General features: G+C 26.9%; 1 protein-coding gene and 1 pseudogene across 1 annotated transcript; one reads left to right on the top strand and one right to left on the bottom strand.

Moving 5' to 3' along the window:
- Nucleotides 1-1,378: 1,378 nt before the first annotated feature.
- On the bottom strand, nt 1,379-4,266 carry LOC124917688. Its single transcript, XM_047458048.1, has 4 exons — nt 3,375-4,266; nt 2,423-2,578; nt 2,047-2,313; nt 1,379-1,710 (listed from the first exon to the last, which is right to left on the bottom strand). The coding sequence occupies exons 1-4, from the start codon at nt 4,233-4,235 to the stop codon at nt 1,576-1,578; spliced, it is 1,419 nt and encodes a 472-aa protein (XP_047314004.1). The 5' UTR covers nt 4,236-4,266; the 3' UTR covers nt 1,379-1,575.
- Nucleotides 4,267-13,714: 9,448 nt separating this feature from the next.
- LOC124917687 lies at nt 13,715-17,554 on the top strand (annotated as a pseudogene).
- Nucleotides 17,555-21,838: the final 4,284 nt, after the last annotated feature.

Here is a 21,838-nt window from a genome sequence, read left to right on the forward strand (position 1 = left end):
ATTTCCATCCCTAGATAAAGTTGTATTTTGGTGTTTTTATAGGGTAGAGTGTTTAACATTTTTTTAAATAAACTTGATATTGTAGCTTATTATTTTTAAAATTATTATTAAATAAAAGAATAAGGAAATTAGTTATATTTTGAAAAAAAAACTAATACAAATTATATAAACTATTTGTTTTTATATATAGTTTTTTAAAATATTTTAACTTATTATTTCAACATATTTTTATAAAATTTATAAAAATAAATAATATTATAAATATGTGTGGTTAAATATACTTATATTAAATAATATATAAATGATGGGTTGTTAAAACTTGGGTGGAAATTCAGATAGGAATTTGCCAGCAAATACTACGGGAACTATTTTCGCAATCAATAGAGTTGTTCTTGGATTTCATGTTTGGACTCATCAAATATGTTTACTGCGTATTCGTGCCTACTTCACCACAGCTACCATGATCATATTCTATTGTAATCAAAATCTTTCTTTGGATAGCTAACATGTGTTCAAATTATCAAACATTGACTTATTCTATAATTAACAAAATCATGTTTTAACACAAATTTTGCGACAAAAACATATAAGTCAAATAAAATTTTATTCAACTAAATTTATTTAATAAAATTATATTTTAATTTGTTTACGAGTAATTTTTATTCAATCAAATTTATTTAATAACTTTATAATAAACTATAAAATTAGGTTTGTTTTCCAAATTCTTGTTGATAAATTAAAAAAATAAAATTTGATATTTATTAAAATTAATATTAAATCACATATAAGTAATTAAAACAATATTTTAATGATTTTTTAAACTCAAATACAAAGATGTTGGAGTACTCTCTAATCAATTAAAATAATATGATCACGCAATATTAACTAACTACTTAGTGTGTACACAAAAAGACATTAAAGTGCAAACATGCATATGTAGTTGGATCATGATTAAAAAATCAATACATAAACAAACAAAAAAACAATAATTAGTAAAAAAAAATGAATGCATAGACCTAAGAAATAGTGATAAAAAATAACATAAAATAAATAATAAAGAATACCATGTGAGAAATACAATGAAAACATATTATACCCTTAATTTCTTTTCCAATTTTTTTTCTTTTAACTCTTGTTCTTCTTTTCTACTACCATTCAAAACCGCCCCATAAATTGGAAGTTAACTTGAAAAGATAACATGTCTAAAAGAATTCCATCACCATATCCAATTATAATCTAAACCTGACCTCAAATAAAATTGAGAATGTTGAATCGTGATAACAAATCTACATTATTCACGACTAAGCCTAGTTAACAACATAAAATATAAATAGTCGACTATTCTCACTAAGTAAAATCTTATTGGAGAAAAGAAATATCGAGGTTTTAATCTTATTTATGTATATATATAATTTTCTAATTTTGATTATGTTCAATACACAATTTGGCACACTATCTCTTGGCCATCTTATTTGGAAGAACTTCCTTGAATAATGAACACCATAAGATTGTAAAATTCCAACATAAGATTAAGAATTCAAAGACATACATATATAAATCATACATGTCGTCCCCTTATATCACAATTGACTGATACCCATCCTCTCTTGCCGACCTTCGCCTGTAAGTAACCACCACCGCCATGGCTATCACAGCTCCGAGAAACACCACACCCCAAACAGCAACAAATAAGCCCGCCTTCTCATGCTTCTACATAATACGCCATAACACAAAAAACAACATCAAATAATTTTAATTTTTTTTTATAACTTTGAGTTCCCCTTCTTCTCCGGATTGCGACAAATTCCCGCGGGTTAAGCACATGACCCATAAACACACTTAATCAATTAATCACGGATGACTCGTAAATACACTTAACTAATTAACCAGGCGAGCAACTTGCTGTCTAACAGACTCGAACCTAAGACTTCAGGGAGGTCGGAGATATTCACATCCGGTAGACTAGAAGAGGGGATGACATCAAATAAGTTTTGAAGTGTACTAAAAATAATTCATGATCATTTGGATAAACAAGAGTACACACACCTGATCATTTGAATCATGGATTAAGTTTGTGGGCAATGATGATGATGATCCATGATCTGCAACAAGAAGATAGAATAGACCCATAACTCCAGTATGCCTCCTTGTACTGCTATAGTTAGATTCAAAGACTAGAATTTCCCCATCAGATATCTTGACTGAACCAGGATCAGGGTAACATGTCGACATTCCAACTATGTAACCTTTTTCATCTCCAACTGCCTTACCTTTTCCATAAGTCGGTTTCGACGAACATATGACTCGCCCATCCTATATATATATATATATAGCCAACACAACAAATATGAAACAACCCATGATCAATGTGTTCATTTATTTTATAACTCTTTTTTTCAAGTCAAATAAGTTTGTTCATTACCTCGCCGAAGAGAGTTGAACCGATTCCTCCCGTGTGTTGATGGGCAACGGCATAGATGACTTCTCCTCCAGTTGGCATCCGAAGACTGACTCTCTTCGTGTCAGTGCAATCGCCATCAACAACATCATTCGCGCAAGACTTAACATCGTACTCCACCTATTCATAGAGAAAAGTTTGAAAACTAAATTTATTCAAGAGACTGATTAACAAATTAATTTAATTTTTTGTTTCATATGCAAAACAGTTAAGAATGAAAACCCTAAAGATTTGTCCATTTGGGTTGTCACAATCTCCATCAATTTATATAGGTCCTACTCAAGGACGAAGCAAGAAATTAAAGAAAAAACATTCACTTGAGAAAAATAGAATCAAAGCAAGATATATACAGTTTATCTTACTAATCACTAAGACCATAAGATTATTATTATTTTAAAAAGATTCGGATACATAAATGTTTGGCAGATGCTGAGCTTAATCCCAGTATAGCAGCCCTTGCATAGATTTGTCTCTAGTCCTAGTCATATATGTCCTAAGTTGTTAGGACTTTAGAAGTGAGACCCACATGTTAATTTAGTCCTACATTTTTAAAAACAGCAAAATCAAAGCATGAAAAGAGATTAGTATTGTATAATGGGATAAACTATATCATGCAAGAAAGGGGTCAAAGTAAGAGCATGACCTCAATGCACCTTCCAAGAAATTTGATCTCCTAGTGAATCTCAACCCATTAGAGAATCTTGAATTGGAGCTTTAAGAATTTTTCTACTAATGTCATGATTTGGTTAGTTTGAATGTTTACATGACACTAATGTAAAAGACTCAATCAATCACCATGAGAACATGAATTCTTATGCTCTACCAATAAGTTAAGAGTCTCCGTCCACATGCGGCACTAATATACTAAAATGAATCACTGAAAATATTATCTTTTTTCAAAAGAAAAAATACTTACAAGGCAAAGATGTCTAGTACCCTCTCCATTAGGATCATCCATCTTCTTCTTCCAAAGATCAGTCACATCAAGTAAATAAACCTTAACAGGTATAACAGATTCATCAAAATCAACCCATTTAACAGTATACTTCATAAACAACTTCCTCTTAACACCACGAAACCCATTCTTCAACCTGCATTTCATCTCATCATAACAACACAACAACCCACCAACATAACCAGGCCTAATAGCCCTCCCATATTCATCAATCGTCACATTATACAAATCGCACCTACACTCAGCACATCCAAACCCATCTTCAGCCCCACGAGTATCAATCGCATGAACATTCATCACCCATTTCTCCTCATAACCTTCCGGAATTTCCTCAGGATTTCCAACCTCTACTCCGTAAGGATCAGGAACATCAGTCGGTGTCTTCCGCGTTTCAGATCCCAGCCCATAGTATTGACTAAGCGTGTTTTGGCATAAACCAGAGTTTTTAACTAACACAAAATCTGATCCTTGAAACCCTAATTTAATATCGACGCCTTTACGTTGATAGTATCTAGCCACAAGCCAGTGATGAAGATACGTTTCGTGAAGTGGGACTGGGTTACCTTCCTCGTCTATGACTTCGGCATCGAAAGCTTTAACCGCGATATGACCGGTCGGAAAATCGATTCCGTTGTAGTATTTGTTGATAACGGAACCAGGTTCGAGCTCAAACGCCGGAGACAGAAATTCGGCGGATTTCAAGGCTTGTGAACTTTGGAGGGACGAAGCTAGTATCAGTAGTAGAAATTGAAAGCATGTTGACCGACTAATCGAATGGTGCGCCATCTGATGGAAAACAGAATCAGAATTCAGCAAACCCATTAATGAAAAGGGGAACAGAGGTTCTTAAATTCTTAATCAGTCATTAATCGTTAAAGAAATCTGCAAAACCATGATCATTTCGATACAACACGTAGCAAACAGAGATTTTAGAGAGAGAAGGCATACGTGTCAGGGGCATAAACGAATCAACGAGTGAAGACGAATGGCTTTGATAATGGGAATAGAGAGTATTTAAACAGAGAAAACTGAAAACCATATCATGATTTTGGCTGGAGCAGAAAGTACGTAATTATTAAGGATTTGATTGATTTCTAATAAGTTAGCCATGTTTGGTTTGGGTTATGTAAATAATCCAAAATAACACTTTTTACTCAAATTTATTTATCACATCATTTAATCTATTAAATAAAATACTAAAATATTTTTTATTTTAAATTATTATTTTTATTTTATAATTATATATTAATAAATTTTAAATTTATTTTATTAAAAATATATTAAATTTATTAAATTTTATTTATAAATTCAATATTTTAATAATTTTACATAAATAATTATAACTAAATTATTTTATATGATACAAGATTTTGAGCTAGTATGATTCATCTTATTTTCAAAATTTATTGACTCTAGCTTATTCTTTCTTACGTTTGATAGGATTTTAACTTATTTAATCGACCCAACTTATTTATTTTTTATATTTATAATATTATTTAATAATTAATATTATATATATATATATAATGTTATATATATTTATTAATTTAATTTTAAATATTAATAAATTATTTAAATTAAAAATAGTATATATTTCAAAATAAATTATATTAATATATTAATTTTTTTATTAATATATAATTTTAAATATTAATAAATGACTTAAATTAAAAAATAATATATTTTAAAATAAATGATAGAAATAAAGAAAGTTATTTATTATTATTATATATATATTTTACCTTTATACACTCTCCTTTCGGATCCAATGTTTCAATTGTCAATTTATTTTCCAACTCTCTCACCTTATTCGTATTATCAATTATTTCAATTGTAAATAATATATATTTTTAGATTATTAAGACTAGTTTAATTTTTAAAAGTATAATTATATATAAAAAAATAATATTGTATTTATATTTCATAATTTATTTAATTATTTTATATATTAAAATACATATATTATAAATAATAAATAAAAATATATTTAAATATATTTTGTTTATTATAATAATTTTATATAAAAATATTTTAAATAGATAGAGAGAATAAATAAAATGATTAGAAATATATATTAAATAGATGAGATAGAATGAATAAAATGATTAAAATGAATGAAATAGATGAGAGAGAGTGAATAAAAAAATATTTAAAAATTATGAGAGAAAAAAAAACTGAGATTATAATCTTAAATGTGAAGAAGGAGGTAAAGAGAAAATTGAGTTTAAACGCAAAAATATGTTTGATTATAATTTTTGCTTATTACGCAAAGTTACGTTATCAGTTTATTACATAGACACCCATAAACTGCTTATAAACGCTGAATTAAACGAATTCTTTATCAGAAAAACCGATTATATATACAGAAAAATCTATATTAAATAAGGTCTTCATATTATTTTGAGATATATCATATTATTTATCTGAAAAATTTTTACGAACTTATTTATAATTTTTTTTTTCTTGTAAACAAACTTGGTTGATAAAAATGTCAAGATATTTTAAATTTTTATTAGTAATTTTTTTATATTTAAAATTTAAATTTAATAAAATATAAAATACAAATAAATTAATATTTTAATTAATAAAATAAGTGATTTAATTATTCAAATATTATTAATATGATAAAAAGATAAAATCTTAAAAAATTCTAAATCAAACGAGCTCGAAGTATTTGATTTAAATATTATTATTCATTGATGTATATTTTTTAATTAATAACTTTGAATTTGTGAGTTTGTTTTTTATATAGATTTTTATGTCGACGGAGAATCGTAAGACACGACGTGGCCTTTTAGGATAGAGAGAGAGTATGGTACGTCTCTAAACTTTGAATCATTTGTTATTGTTACAGTATGGAAAGAAAGTATGAACACACCACCGCCTAGTTAGTCCTTGTTTGAAATTATTTTTTCAGAGTAATATATTTATTCTTTTATTCCTAAATTAATTTAATTTATTGTTTAAAATCATTTTTTAAACTTATTATTAAATAGAGGAGTGATAGAGTGAGGAAATTTGGTGAGGAAATTTGGTGAGAGAATGACGTGTCTCACCTGGTTGGAAAATGTAAAAGTGGGAGGAAAGAGAGAAAAGAGAGAAATTATTTGATTTTTTCAGCGAATAAGATTATGGCACGTCATTCCCTCACCAATTCTCTCACCAAATTCCCTCACCTAATCATTTCTCTATTAAATATATCATACATTTAAAAATTTATACTATATATATTTATATTGTTATTTTAATAAATTTAATTATTTATATTTTAATATATCTATTTAAATTATTATTATTATTATTATTTTTATAAATTAAATTATTTATATTTTAATATATCTATTTAAATTATTATTTTTACAAATTAAATTATTTATATTTTAATATATCTATTTAAATTATTATTTTTATAAATTTATTATTTATATTTTAATATATCTATTTAAATTATTGTTATTATTTTTATAAATTTAATTATTTATATTTTAGTGTTATTATTTAAATTATTATTTTTATAAATTTAATTATTTATATTATATATATATTTATACATTAAAATTATTATTTATATAATAATAAATATTAACTTTATAAATAATTAGTAAATACTAACAAAATTAAAACATCTTAATCATAATAATAAATTAATAATACATAAAAAAAAAATTACAAACATCTCTTTTAAATTATTGACTATTTTGTTCCGAAAAGAGAGGGTTGACTTTAATCTATTTGATTTTATCTCAAAGTTTAAATTTAAATTGATATATTAAAATATAAACAATTAAATTTATAAAAATAATAATTTAAATTATATATTAAAAATATAAATAATCAAATTTATAAAAAATAATAATTTAAATATAAATTATTAAATGTATGATATATATTTAATAATGAGTTAAAAACAACAATAAAAAAGAAGTGTTTAAATATTAAATTAAGTTATCTTAGGAATTAATGAAAAAAAATAAATGAATTTTGAAAAAATGAATTTAAACCAATCGTATTTTAAATTTTGTATAGTAGTTGATTTTATTTATATTTAATATAAGAGTGTGATTCCACCGTATAAAATATTCATTGCACTTTTATAATTTGTACTAAAAAAATTTCAAACTAATTTTTTATGTAATTTTTTTTTTTCTAAATTAGAGTTTACTCAAATATCATTACATCAATTTATTGTTTTTAATCAATATTTGAACTAAACACATTTCATCTCTTAACAAATTTTGTTTATCTTTAATCAGATTCTAATATTAGTAAGTTAAAGTTTAAGCAATATTTAAAGAGTATTTTTGGTATTTAATAACACTTTAATTTTATTTTGTTTTTTAGAAAGCAGACAATTTTGTAATGTCATGGAATTAATAATATAAAGAGAAAAATTATACTAGGGTTACAAATAAATCAATCTACTCGAGGGCCATTCGCGAGCTCTTGATTTTGACCAAGTTCGATCCGAACTTGAGCCGACTCGTTTATTATTTAAGTCAAACTCGAGCTCATAAAATATTTGTTCGATAAGTTGTCGAGCTTTTTCGTGTCTAACAATATCTATAGTTTATTTATTTTAATGTCCAACGTAAAATCTAAAACAAATGTCTTTTTTTCACTTTCACTGTTCAAAGTTCACATGTCATACTCATATTACTATATCATACTACTAAAAAAAATTAAAAATAGAAATCATAGTTCTCTAATCCGCCGTTAGAATACATTATATTATCGTTACAATATAATTTATTCGTAGATATATTCCACAAATATATTTATAGAATACTTTCATTGAAGAGAAGAAATGAAAGCTTATCATAAAAATTATCGTAGAATCGAGAATGAAGTTTTCATTATGTATTATATTATAACATTCATATCATATATTTTTACGTATCATTTCTTTTTCACAATTTCTCAATTATTCACAAATATTATTCAATTTTCATCATTTTTTTACTTATTTACGAGCACTCTTTCATTTTAACTATGTCCGTCACTTATTCACAAACACTATTTCTTTTCCATCGCTTCATTTTTTTAATATTATTTCATTTGAGCCTAGCTCGAGTCGTCTCATTTAATATTTGAGTCAACCTCGAATTCATATAATATTTGTTCGATGACTTGTCGAACTTTTTCGAACTTGATAATATATAATATATATATTTTTATTTAATATTAAAATCTAAAATTTATAACAATATTTTTTCTTCACTTTCTCTGTTTAAATTCCATGTCATACATACATTATTATATTATATTGCCCAAAAAATTAAAAAGTAAAAACTCTAATTCTCTAATCCGTCATCGTTAGAATGTATTATATTATTTCGTAAATATATTCCATAAATATATCCACAAAATATATTATATTATAACAATAATATATTCGAACAATCATATTATATATTTTTACGTATTCTTTCTTTTTTTATATTTTTTCTCACTTATTCACAAACATTCTTTCATTTTCACCATTTCTTTTACTTATTCACAAACACTCTTCTCTCTTCACAATTTCTCTCACTTATTCAAAACACACTTTCCTCTTCAATCGCTTCATATTTCTATATTATTTCATTCGAAAATTAATAAACTCAAGTTACTAAAGTATTTTTTTAATGAATAAATATGAATGTTTGATATTTTCGTTTTGAAAATAAATTTTGGTTCAAGCTCGAGCTTGAAAGTTTAATTTTAGTTCAAACTTTACGAGTCAAATCGAGATTGTAGTTAAATAGTTGACTCGATCTCGAGCTCAAATTTATAATTTCGTCTGAGCTCGAGTTCGAATTGAGCTAATAAGTACTTAATCGAGTCAAACTCGAGCTAAAGCTGGTTTAAGCTCGTCTCGACTCATTTCCAGCCTTAGATCAAACTGAACTAAATAAGCACAAGTTAAGGTAATATTTGTCGTATGTTACAAACACAATTCTTTCAATTATGTTAATAAAAAATATAAACATACTTGTAAATTGTATAATTAAATCAAAAACATTCTCTATTCCGGGAGCAAAATCAAGTTATGTTAGAAGATAACTACATACTAAACATGAGGAAATATATTTGTTTTGACGAAAATCAGTCAATTAATGACTCTAACCGTTCTGAGCAAACAATCACCAATAAGATCTAATAAAATACCAAAATATATCCCTCTTCAGCCTAATAGCAACAAGAGGTGGATATCTCCAACCTCGTATAGAGATTGCTGAGCTACTAAAAGGCAACAAAGACGTCTTCGCCTGGTCATACAAAGATATGCCAAACATGGATCCAAAGATCACACGACATCATATTTCTCTTTATCTTGACGCTAAGTCTGAGAAGAAAAACCCAGACGAATGAAAAAGGAAGTCGTGAACAAAATCCATGAATAAGTCCAAAAGAAACTCAAAGTTGGATATCTCAAGGTAGTGAAATACCCTTTCTAGATTGCCAATGTAGTCCCCGTCCTGAAGAAAGACGGAAGATTACGTTCGTGTAGATTATCAGGATATGGACAAGGCCAGCCCTAAGATCACTTCCCACTACCACACATCGACTGGTCGATCATTTCGTCGGTCATGAATTTGTTGTCATTCATGGATGGATTCTCAAGATACAACCAAATCTTGATCACCCCGCAAGACATGGAAAAGACCACATTTATAACATAAGTTTGAACTTTTTGTTATAAGGTCATGCCCATTGGTCTTAAAAACACGAGAGCCACTTATCAAAGGGCATCCACTATGATCTTTCACGACATGATCCACAAATAAGTGGAAGTATATGTCGACGAAATGATTTTCAAATCAAAGGATCGAAAAGGACATGTCCTAAACCTCGCAAAATTCCTACAACAAATCAGGAAATATCAACTACGACTCAACCCAAAGAAATGCACATTCGGAGTCACAACTGGTAAAATGTTAGGCTTCTTAATCACATAGAGGGGCATCGAAGTCGATCGCTCTAAGATTAAAGCAATCACAACTATGTCAGTCCCTCAAAACGAAAGAGATGTCCGCAAATTTTCGGGTAAAATCCAATTCATTAGTCGATTCATCAGTAAGTTTATTATGACATGTGATCCACTATTTAAGCTGTTGAAGAAAGATAAAAAATAATTGTATGGGATGAAGATTATCAACTAGCCTTTGACAGAATCAAGGATTACTTAAAATCCCCTCATATACTCATGTCGCCCCGAGCTGACATTCCTCTTATCCTATACCTTATTGGAACAGACACATCAATAGGAAGCCTGTTAATTAGCTCAAAAAAACGAGGATAAACTCGAAACGACTGTGTATTACATTAGTAAACGGATTACTAGATGTGAACTTAATTACACTTTAATCTGAGAAAATCTATTGGGCCTTAGCATGTGTGACCAAAAGATTGAGACACTACATGTAAGTACATCGCATCAATTTGGTATCAGAACTAAAAAATGAATTTAAAAAATAAATCAGATTCTTGTGTTCACTAGTAAAAAAGACTCAATACCAACTTCATATGCCGACGAAAAAAAAACAGTCGGCATTTGGTATATGTATGCCGACCAGACACATTCCAATCAGTATAAAAGGTATCAATAATGACCACTTAAAAATTAGTCGGTGTTAGACCCTTTATTTTGACAATTTTTGTTGTCATCGACATATATCCTTAAGTTTTATTTACTTATAATATATATTAAGAAGATGATTTATTACAAATTAAAAACTTAATTTTTATTATAAAAAAATTAATTATGAAATTTCAATTTGGTTCAATAATAAACACTTTCAAATAATTTTATTTTAGTATTGATAATTAAATTTTAAATAAATAATTTAGATTATTTATTTTCTAATGCATTAAATTAGTTATTATATATAAGAATATGAAATATATTTAATTTTGTATTTATATAATTAAATTTAAAAATATTTTATTCAAATAATTTTATATATAAAAAGATTATCTGAATATATATTATTTCAAAATATTATAAATTATAAATTATAAAAAATAATTAATAATATTTATTTAATAAGAATTTGATAAATGGTGCATTTATTAATTAGGATGATTTCTGAAAGTAACTTTGTTTGGAGTTTCAATTTCCCAAGTTCATTTATTTGCAAACTAACATAGTTTACTATTCAAATTCAGTTTTTTTTTAATTTTAAATTAATTATATATAAACTAAATTATTTATATTTTAATATCTATTTTAAATTATGATTTATATAAATTAAATTATTTATATTTTTAATATATATTTTAAATTATGAATTTTATAAATTTGATTATTTTATATTTTGATATATAATTTAAATTATTATTTATATAAATTAAATTATTTATATTTTGATATATATTTTAAATTATTATTTTTATAAATTTGATTATTTATATTTTGATATATAATTTAAATTTGATTATTTTTTTTATAAATTTGATTATTTATATTTTAATATATATATATATTTCAATTATTATTTATATAGTGTAATAAATATTACCTTTAGTATTCTAATAAATTTAAAATATTTTAACTATAATAATATAATAATTAAATATTCATAAAAATGTTTTTAATTATCAATTATTTATTAAATATAATAACATTTTTAATTAAATATAATAACAAGATTACCATATTTTAATCATAGAAATATGATAATCTTGTTATTATATTTAATAAATAATTGATAAATTTAAAAACGTTTTTATGAATATTTAATTATTATATTGTTATGTTTAAAATATTTTAAATTTATAGTATTTATCGATTATTTATTAAAATGATTTAATATTTATTGCACTATATAAATAATAATTAAAATATAAATATATATATATATATATATATTAAAATATAAATAATCAAATTTATAAAAAAAATAATTAAATTTAAATTATATATCAAAATATAATTAATCAAATTTATAAAAATAATAATTTAAAATATATCAAAATATAAATAATTTAGTTCATATAAATAATAATTTAAAATATATATCAAAATATAAATAATTTAGTTTATATATAATGAATATTAAATATAAAAAAATAAAAAAATAATAAATAACTGAATACTAAATTAAATTAGTTTGGAAATGAAGGAACAAACTAGTTTAGTTTGGGGGAGTGAACTTCAAATAAGATTACTTTGAAACCGTTTGTTTGTTAAACAGTGCAAGGATGCGGTAGGCAACGATATAGTGAGAGTTTCCTTTTACTAGTTCAGAATGAAAAATGCCTCAATAATGGATCAGCATATGCAACAAGGTGTGATAGATTAGCCAACTGGAACCACGACTTACACTAGGGCAACGATGCCTAAGGAGCTGGAAAGTCTCGATTGGAGCCGTCATTTAGGATACATTTGTTTTATTTTTACCGTGTTTATCTTAGCTTATGTCCATCTTTCTTCACTAATGCACACTTCTCTAAGGTAAAATCAAAATACATCTTCTTCTTGCTCTGTATGTCTGCGCAATCTTATCAATTTGATATCATCTCTCTCACTCTTGATCAATTAAAGCTTTAGGTTCAATTTTTAGCTCTACATTTTCTGGATCTTGTCTATGTCCTGTTATCCTTAATTTAATTTCTACTTCCAATAAATGAAGGATTGTGCATGAGTTGCTTTTTCCGTAGTATTTGTGTTCGTAGTTAAGGTTTCTAATGTTTGATTCAGCTGATCTATTGGTTTCTTGATGTTGATCTAATTAAGCATCATGTAGAGTGAATATGACAAAGAGTTTAAATCTTATCAATTCGTAGAACGACCGATCCGTTTACTGAATTGGATTAGCTGTTATAGCGGTAGATCGGATTAAATTTTGGATATGACTATTCTTCCTGCTTTTTCGATCTTTTATTATTCTTTCTTTTGGTAGAGATAATCCTTCAATGTTTACCCTAATCACATATGAAATCTGAATCTATAGTATGCTTGAATCTCATGCTCATTAAGAGATCGTATTATATGCTAGGATCTTTAGGTGTTATCCTTATTATTTTATATTCGTTGTTGCCCTGTCGACTATTCAGAAATAATGGGTAAATGATAGATTATGCTCCCAAATTCCCCTCTTAGGTGTACATAAGATAAATTAGATGCAAATAATGAATAGTTGCAATAGATTCTTTTATAGCTGCGATGGATGTTCTTGAGTTCTTAATTTTCAGATGATCAAATCACGAGAAAATAACTTAGTTGATTCTGTTTGAAACACCCCTTCATGTCCTATTTCCATTCTTTGAAATTATTTTTTTTATTTCTAACATTCGACAATGATTACCATTTATAGGTGATGGTGTTGCTGGGATTGGTAATGATCAAGAAGGGTGATGCCCTAGTTATTCTTTTTGGATGTGTTACCTGGTGGTACAATAAGGAAGGTGCAGAGTTGTAGTCCACAAAGTCGGTTTTTTCACAGATTTCTTCCTAGCAGGCATAAATGACATTTTCACTAGCTTCTCAACAGAGTTTGTGAGCAGATCTTGGGACTTTCTAGAGGATGTTGTCAATAACCTTGTAGGAAAACAATAGGGTTGTGACATAATCAAGTTTGATGCAAATTCCAAGATGCCCGAGCCAAAGACTGGCCATCGCGAAGGAATGACACTCAACTGTGAAGAAGCTCCTTTAGACGTTGACATAAAAAATGGAAGAAGGGTGGTTGTTTTGATGCCTAAGAACCTTCCGTTGGTTGGGAAAGTTGGACTTGGGGCTGATCTGGTGAGGTTAGTCGACTATGTTATGCGTTTACTGGGGTTCTTGTGTGAATCAACATATCAAGTTACCTATATTGTCAGGGGAAGTGGGCGGGCTCATGTTGTGGGAGTAGACAGGAAAAAGTGTATTGGAAACAACTGTCAAGGCCGAAACTTGTTTATTATGCTTAGGTTCTTCGTGGTGCCGAAAATAGCGGATGTAGATGGGTTTGAGTGGTTCTCCATCATCTCGATATCAAGGTAATAGATAATTAATTTGGCTTTTTAAAAATGTTATGAAAGTTGTTTTTACTGATATGAAATTGGTGTGCTGTTGTAGTCCTATATTTACTCATTTGGAAGAAAGTATTGGGACATTGAAGGCACTAAGTTTAGAGGTGATTCAAGCTTCGTTGAATGTGGATCCAGTTCTTGAGCAGGAGTTCGTAAGAAGAGAGCTGCTGAAGCTAATTGATGAGCTTCTCTATCTAAATTTTTCACGTGAGTTTAGACTTGCTTTTGAATTAATAATTTTGACTTATGGGTGAGCTTTTCAAGAGAGTATCTATGAGCAATTTTGCGTAGTACGCAAGGGTCAACTTCAGATAGTTTTTGGCATAATTTCAAGGTGAGTTATTTCTTATGAAGCTGTAAGTTCTTAATTTCTGATTATATTTAATATTAATAGAACTTGATGTTACCATGTGAAAGACTAATACTATATGATCTAGTTTAATTTCTTTAACCTTCTGGATTTTCAATTAATGATGCTTTAGAGGATTTCTCGCTCGATATTTTTTTACAAATAACTACATGTTTGTTGTTGCTGAAGAGAAAGATGTGGCTATCGATGTGAATGGATCTAAAGGTAATTTGTCTTTGTATTTTTTTTAGAATTCCTTATTCACTTAGATGTGGCTATGGACATGGATGGATCCAATGTATATTGTTTTGTATTGTTTTAGAATTCTTTATTTACTTATATGTTTTTTATTAATCATGTCTAATCTTACCTCTACATTCAGACAAAGAAACAACCATTGAGTGTGAGACTATTTTAAAGAGTCAAGATTGACTTCAATGGAACTAGACCATTGTAATATGAAGAAATGTGATTTACTTGAAACGCCAAATCGACGTTGGAGATAGGGCTACAAATGAGTCAAGCTATTCGTGAGCCACTCGCGAGCCGCTCGATCAAAGCTTAGCTTGAACTTGACTTTGACCAAGTTCGAGCCGAGCTCGAGCCGACTCGTTTTAAATTCGAGTCGAGCTTGAGCTCATATAATACTTCGATGGCTTGTCCAGCTTTTTCGAGCCTGAGTATATAATATATATTTTTTATTCATTTAATATTAAAACTCAAATAATATATTTTTTCTCTCTCTTTCTCTTCAAAGCCCATATGAAGGCCCATAATCTATAAAGTAAAACCTTAATTCCTAACAGATCTAGGACTCTTCATCTAACCTAATCTTCTTCATATAATCTATGTGCCTCTTCTTTCATTCTTCCTTCATTTTCTCTTCCATCTTCACCATTTCTTTTCCTCACTCTTCACTGTACTTTCATTTTTTATATTTTCTTCTTTTTCTATCTTCACATCGATCTAACTTTATATATATGATAACTATTGTTTTTCTTTTTCTTTAACTTTGATTTCCTTTTATCTCAAAGAGAGATTTAGCAATAAAGAAAGGAAAAAACTATTTTATTGGTTAACTCATTGATAAGGTAAGTCTTGTTTATCTTGTTTTAATGTATTAAAAAAATATTTATGCTTATATATCCTTTTTTTTCATGTATTAGGATAAACTTACATTCAATTATTCTATAGGTTGGATGAATATATAGAATAATACTGATTTGATTATAAAAAAAGACATAAAAAGATTAAAAAAAAGTTTAATAAATTATATATAATAAAAATATATTATATATAATATTAAAAAAAAGTAATATGTTATATATATAATAAAAATAATATTAAGATATAATAATTAGTTAGGTATAAAAAGAAATAAAAATAGATATATTATTTGTAATAAAAGTATATTATACTTAATAATCAAAAGAGACAAAAAAAAAAATATTAATATATTTTATATAATAAAAATATAATATATAATATTTAAAGAGAAAAAAAATAATATATTTATTATTTAAAAAATCTAAAGTAAGTTTTTATTATTAAATTCTTATTATGTTACATACTAATTTTATCATATTTAATTAATTTTTAACTTTTTAGAAAGAAAAAACATAATAAGAAATTTTGTTGATGGTCTCTGCCCCTTAAAGTAAGTTAAATTTTAGTTATTTGTTTTAATATTTTATTTTTATATTAATTATTTATAAGATTAAACATTTCATATTATTGAATGCAGATTGTTGTACGTGTGCTATGATTGAAGAACATGAGTTAAAAAGATTAATATATTGAATGTTCAAACAATTTATATAGTTTTGTATTTTAATTTTTGAATTTTATGTTTTAGAATTTTGATTAGTAACGGTGATTTAATGTTTTGGATTATCATGTTTTAGAATTTTGAATAGTTATGATTGTTTCATATTTTAATTTTGAAATATCATGTTTTAAATGTTTAATATGTATGAAAGTTTAATATTTTAATTTTACAAATAAATTTGGTTCGAATTCGAGTTCGAGCTCGAGTTCAAGTTTGAAAATTCAATTTTTGTTCAAACTTTCGAGTCGAGCTGAGCTTGTAGGTAATATAGTCGAGTCGAACTCGAGCTCAAATTTATAAGCTCGTTCGAGCTCGAGTTCGAGTCAAACTAATAAATACTTAATCGAGTTCGAGCTTGAGCTCGGCTCATTTGCAACCCTAGTTGGAGATCAATTGCAATCAACAAGCAAAGATGTGGCTGCAAAGTCCTCATTGGCTTATGAACCCGTTTCTAGAGCTGAAAAGACAAGTATATGAGACAATTACGTCATCTTTGGATCCCAAATTTGGAATTTTCAGAAAATAGTTTCGTTATGTAAATTTTGACGACTTCTTAGATTTTAAACATTTAAATTTTGGAAATATTGAAACAAAATTTTTTATAATAGTAGATATTTTTATGAATATAATTTAATTTTTTATAAATGTATTAGTATATCACGTTTTAAACAAAATTGGAATGATTCTTTAGTCTATAGCGACGGTAAAAATTATTGGTACTTAGTTCACTATAGCGACGGAAAGAGCGGTCTCTATTTATTTCTCTATGGCGACGGTAAGAGTGGTCGTTGTTTACTTGTCTATGGCGACGGTAAGGGTGGTCGTCATTATTTCTATATGGCGATGGTAAGTGTGGTCTCCATTTACTTTTCTATGGCGACATTAAGGATGGTCGCCATTTACTTCTCTATGGCGACTATTTCAGTTGTCAGCATAGAAAATTCAATGGCGACGGTACTAAAGTAGTTGGTATTTGTATTTCCGACAAAATAACGACTAGGGCCATTACAACGACTAACGACAGCTCTTTTCATCGTCGTTATTACCCTTTACCGACAATTTATAACCCAATACCGACAACTACCACGTCGACATTTATCTTTTTCTTGAGGACCGAGCCCCGTGAGCCTAGGACCGAGAGATCCGACAAAGAATTCTCGGTTCGGACCAAGACAAAGGATCGATTAAAATAAACCATGTTCGAGACCTAGGAACGATGTTCTTGAGTTATGATCGAGACCTAGGACCATTCGACCGAGGATTTTCACCTTGGACCAAGAGGTCCGACCTGGGATTGATAGATTTCGGACCTAGGACCGAGAGGTCCGACCTGGGACCAAGACTCCCAAGACCAAGGACCAAGCAACTTAACCTAGAGCTAGCTCTGGACCGAGATGTTTATATACCTCGACCGAGAAACATAACCCCAAGCTAGTCCAGGACCGATAGGTTTGTACACCTAGACTAGTAAGATCAGATAAGGACCGAGAATCTTTAACATCTCGAACGAGAGTCTCCGGTACTTAGACCGAGAGCTCCCAAGCCTAGACCGAGGGTCTTTAGACCCCGATTGATGAAATCGGACCCAAGCCTTAGGACTTCGGTCCAAAGGCCTGTTTGGTTCTACTTTTCAAAATCCAAAATTATTATTTTTTTTATAATTTTGGGACTTCAAATCATTTTCTAAAAATCCCGAAAAACTAGAAAATGCATTATTTTGGGATATTTCCACAAAATATTTCAACAAGGGCTTGTTTGGTGTTTATTTTTATGCCCTAATGCCTTTAAAAATGGTTGATAATTACCAGTATTTAAATATTGATGTTTCAATATTTTAAATAACACTAAAACCTAGAAGCGTGACTAGAAACGGAGGATGAATCGTGAAAGCCCATTCTTAAGTATCACCAAACTTGGAACCAGAAAACGAAACTCTGGTATAAAGTACGTTTGTATACGTACACCTTTTTATTAATTTTTTTTATAAAATCAATTGGCGACTATGTCTTCAAATAAATAATCTTTTCTTAAATTAATTATGTTTAATTAATTTAAATCGTATTTCAAATCAAATTGTCATTTGAATATAACAAATTCCCATATTATTAAAGTTTGAATAAAATTAATTAATTTTACATAATTAATTTTAAATTAAAGTTGTCAAGTACTATCATAATCTTTTAAAAATAATGTTGAAACCATCGAACTTTGAGTCACCCTGGGTCCTCCCTATATTTTCACGTGTCCTCCAAACACGTGTTAAGCTATGTGCCAAGGGATTTCCCGAGGGTTACACAGAGTTCGTACAAAGAAAAATTACACAATGAGAATAAGCAAGTCTCATCATCTTCTTCAATTCAATATCCATGCATTGCAAGAAGAAGGGAAAGGAAAGGCCTTATGACGCATCAAGTTTATATGGAAATAAACACCATGATTGAGGTAATTAGAATTTATTTTTGATTGTATTGTTTTCATTTGTAATATTTGTTGTTTGTTTTTGTGAATGCAACTAATTAATTAGTTTCTTTAGGGTTTTTTTATTATCATCATTCAACATAGCTAGAGTTTGTCTAACTTTAATGATTGACTCTCCCACCTTTAAAATTGAAATTTTTAATAAGATGGTATTAACTGTTTTTCAAACAAACATTATCCATATCCAATGAGTCATAATAATTTGTCTAGATAATTACCTACTTTACACAAATATCAAAAACAAATAAAGAAAATATCAAAATACTTTCTCTTGTTTGTTTCTTCTTAATATTCTAATATAGATTTGTGCATAAAAAAAATTAAAAACGAAAACAAAGTAATTTAAAAAATATATATTTAAATACAATTTTTGATACCATTATTTCTCTTAATAAATATTTATAAATTATTATAAAAAAAACTAACTAGAATTCTTTTAATATTTCAAATTATCTTTAGTTAAAAATTAAAGTTATTATTTAATTAAAAATTAACATTTTCTTTTAAAAGTAATTAACTACCATGTAAAAAGATATATAAAATTCGATCTCTAATATAATTTAAATTCTGAAATTTCAATTTTTTTAATAATTATTATTTAAATCATTCACAAATTAAAAATATAAAACAATAAAATTTTAAAAATGTAAAAAGTTTAAAGTAGAAATCGTTGTTCTGACCGACACACAAAGGAGTAAGCGCGGGACTCCTTTACTAAGTGTAATTAAGCCCGTACCGAAAGAGAATATCTAAAACGCATTTAATTACGCATGACATTTCTCTAATTTTAGAAAAAATATGTGACAAATCTATAATATAAAAAATAAATTCTCAATTTATTTAAAATATCTAAAAATATTTTCTAAAACAAATCGAGCATTAAAAGATAATTTAAAATTTAGAAATAGAGAGTCGAACAATTTCGAGGCATTGCAATATTTTTTATAATTGTTAAAACTATGATTAATTTTAAATAATAATTTTATTTTTAATATTTTAATAAAATTAAAAATTCTAATTTATATATAAATCTATTTATAATATATTTTATTTAGAATAAATTTTTAAATATTGATTAAATAAATATAAAAATAATAATAATTAAAAATAAAAAATAAAATAATTTAAGACATAATTAATAGTTCAATATTTTTATTTATAATAAAATTTTAAAATACTATAAATTTATTCAATTTAACTATTAAAAATATATTAAATTAGAATAAATTCATATCATTTTAAAATATTATTATATATTTTAATAATATATTATAAATAAAATATATGACTATTAATCATTATTTTAAAATAAAAATAATTTATTTGAAATTAATCTTAATTTTAATATTTATAAATAATATATACAAATTTAAATTATTAATCTCATTAAAAGAAATTAGAATTTTAAATTATTTTATTACAGTTTATTTTATAATAATTAAATAATTAAGGTAAACTATTAATTATATGAGAAATGATTAGGTGAGGGAATTTGGTGAGGGAATGACGTAGCATAATTTGAAAAAATCAAATAATTTCTCTTTTTTTCTCTTTCCTCCCACTTTTACATTTTCCAACCAATAAAGGTACACGTCATTCCCTCACCAAATTCCCTCACCAAATTCCCTCCCTCTATCACTCCTCTAATTATATATAGTAAAATATTTTATATTAAAGAAGGTTGAGTTGTTTGAATCTTTAATCTAGATCTTTAATCTTTAAATTTATAATCTTTAATACTCTATGTCGATAAATTGAGATAAATTGTAATTGCAGAAACGTACCTGAATCTGGAATGAAGAACAGTTCATTAAGCCGTTATTCGTTATTCTCTTCTTCTTGATCTTCTATTGATCTTGGATCTTCTCTTGATCTTAGATCTTCTTGTTCTGAATCTGAACCTGAATCGGAATGTGGATCTTCTTGTTCTGGATTTGGACCTAGATCGGAATGTCTGATGTGGGTGGGGTTTAAGTCTTCCAACCTTATATCGATAGCCCTTTAGTGTTCTTGAGAGATGAACCGAAACCTTATTGTTCGATGAGAGAAACAAAATTAGGTAGGCTATCTATATGGGTTGAGGACCTAGACCTATTATACCCATTTGTTATTCGGCCCATCAACGAAATAATAAATGCTATTTCCGCTTCTACACAAATATGTCCCTATATTTATTATAGATGTCTAAATAAACCCATAACTTTTATATTTTAATAGATCACTTTAATTTGGCTTTAATCTTTATTATGATAACAACTAATATACAATTATTAAATAATATATGTACCCAAATATTGGAAATAATTTCAACAATCTCCCGCTTGGGTTATATAATATTTTCTTCAATTGTATATTATGACCTTAAGAGCTCAAAATATTGTTATCATTTCCAAATACATCTATATCAATCTCGTCCATCAATTATATCAACATATGATTAAAGCGATTTTTGTTACATTAATTTGTAACTAAACCCTCAATAGTCACATATGTCAATACAATCAAATGACATAGATTAAACATAGGTGTGTAGTGTGGATTAACATGTAGTGTGATCCTTAACATGTTTAATACCAACTGATCCTCTTTTATTCCTTATAGAGATCAATCTGAATAACTTTATAATTTTGATTTCTTTAAAACTAATTCTTTAATTTCTTTAGAAACTGATTCTTTAATGTGCACATAAATTCCAAATTATATCCATACAAGCATCACAATACAAACTCCCACTAAAACTGTATATCATCTAAATATGCAATATCTATATGA

This window comes from Impatiens glandulifera, unplaced genomic scaffold (assembly GCF_907164915.1).
Source record: "Impatiens glandulifera unplaced genomic scaffold, dImpGla2.1, whole genome shotgun sequence".
NCBI lineage: Eukaryota > Viridiplantae > Streptophyta > Magnoliopsida > Ericales > Balsaminaceae > Impatiens > Impatiens glandulifera.

Bases quoted from the DNA above. Each gene is read 5' to 3' on its own strand.
- LOC124917688 (XM_047458048.1), bottom strand. From the start codon at position 4,235: ATGGGTTTGCTGAATTCTGATTCTGTTTTCCATCAGATGGCGCACCAT. The intron at 2,579-3,374 runs GTAAGTATTTTT...CTCTATGAATAG, and splicing joins GTACTAGACATCTTTGCCTT to GTGGAGTACGATGTTAAGTC. The intron at 2,314-2,422 runs GTAATGAACAAA...ATATATATATAG, and splicing joins GTTCAACTCTCTTCGGCGAG to GATGGGCGAGTCATATGTTC.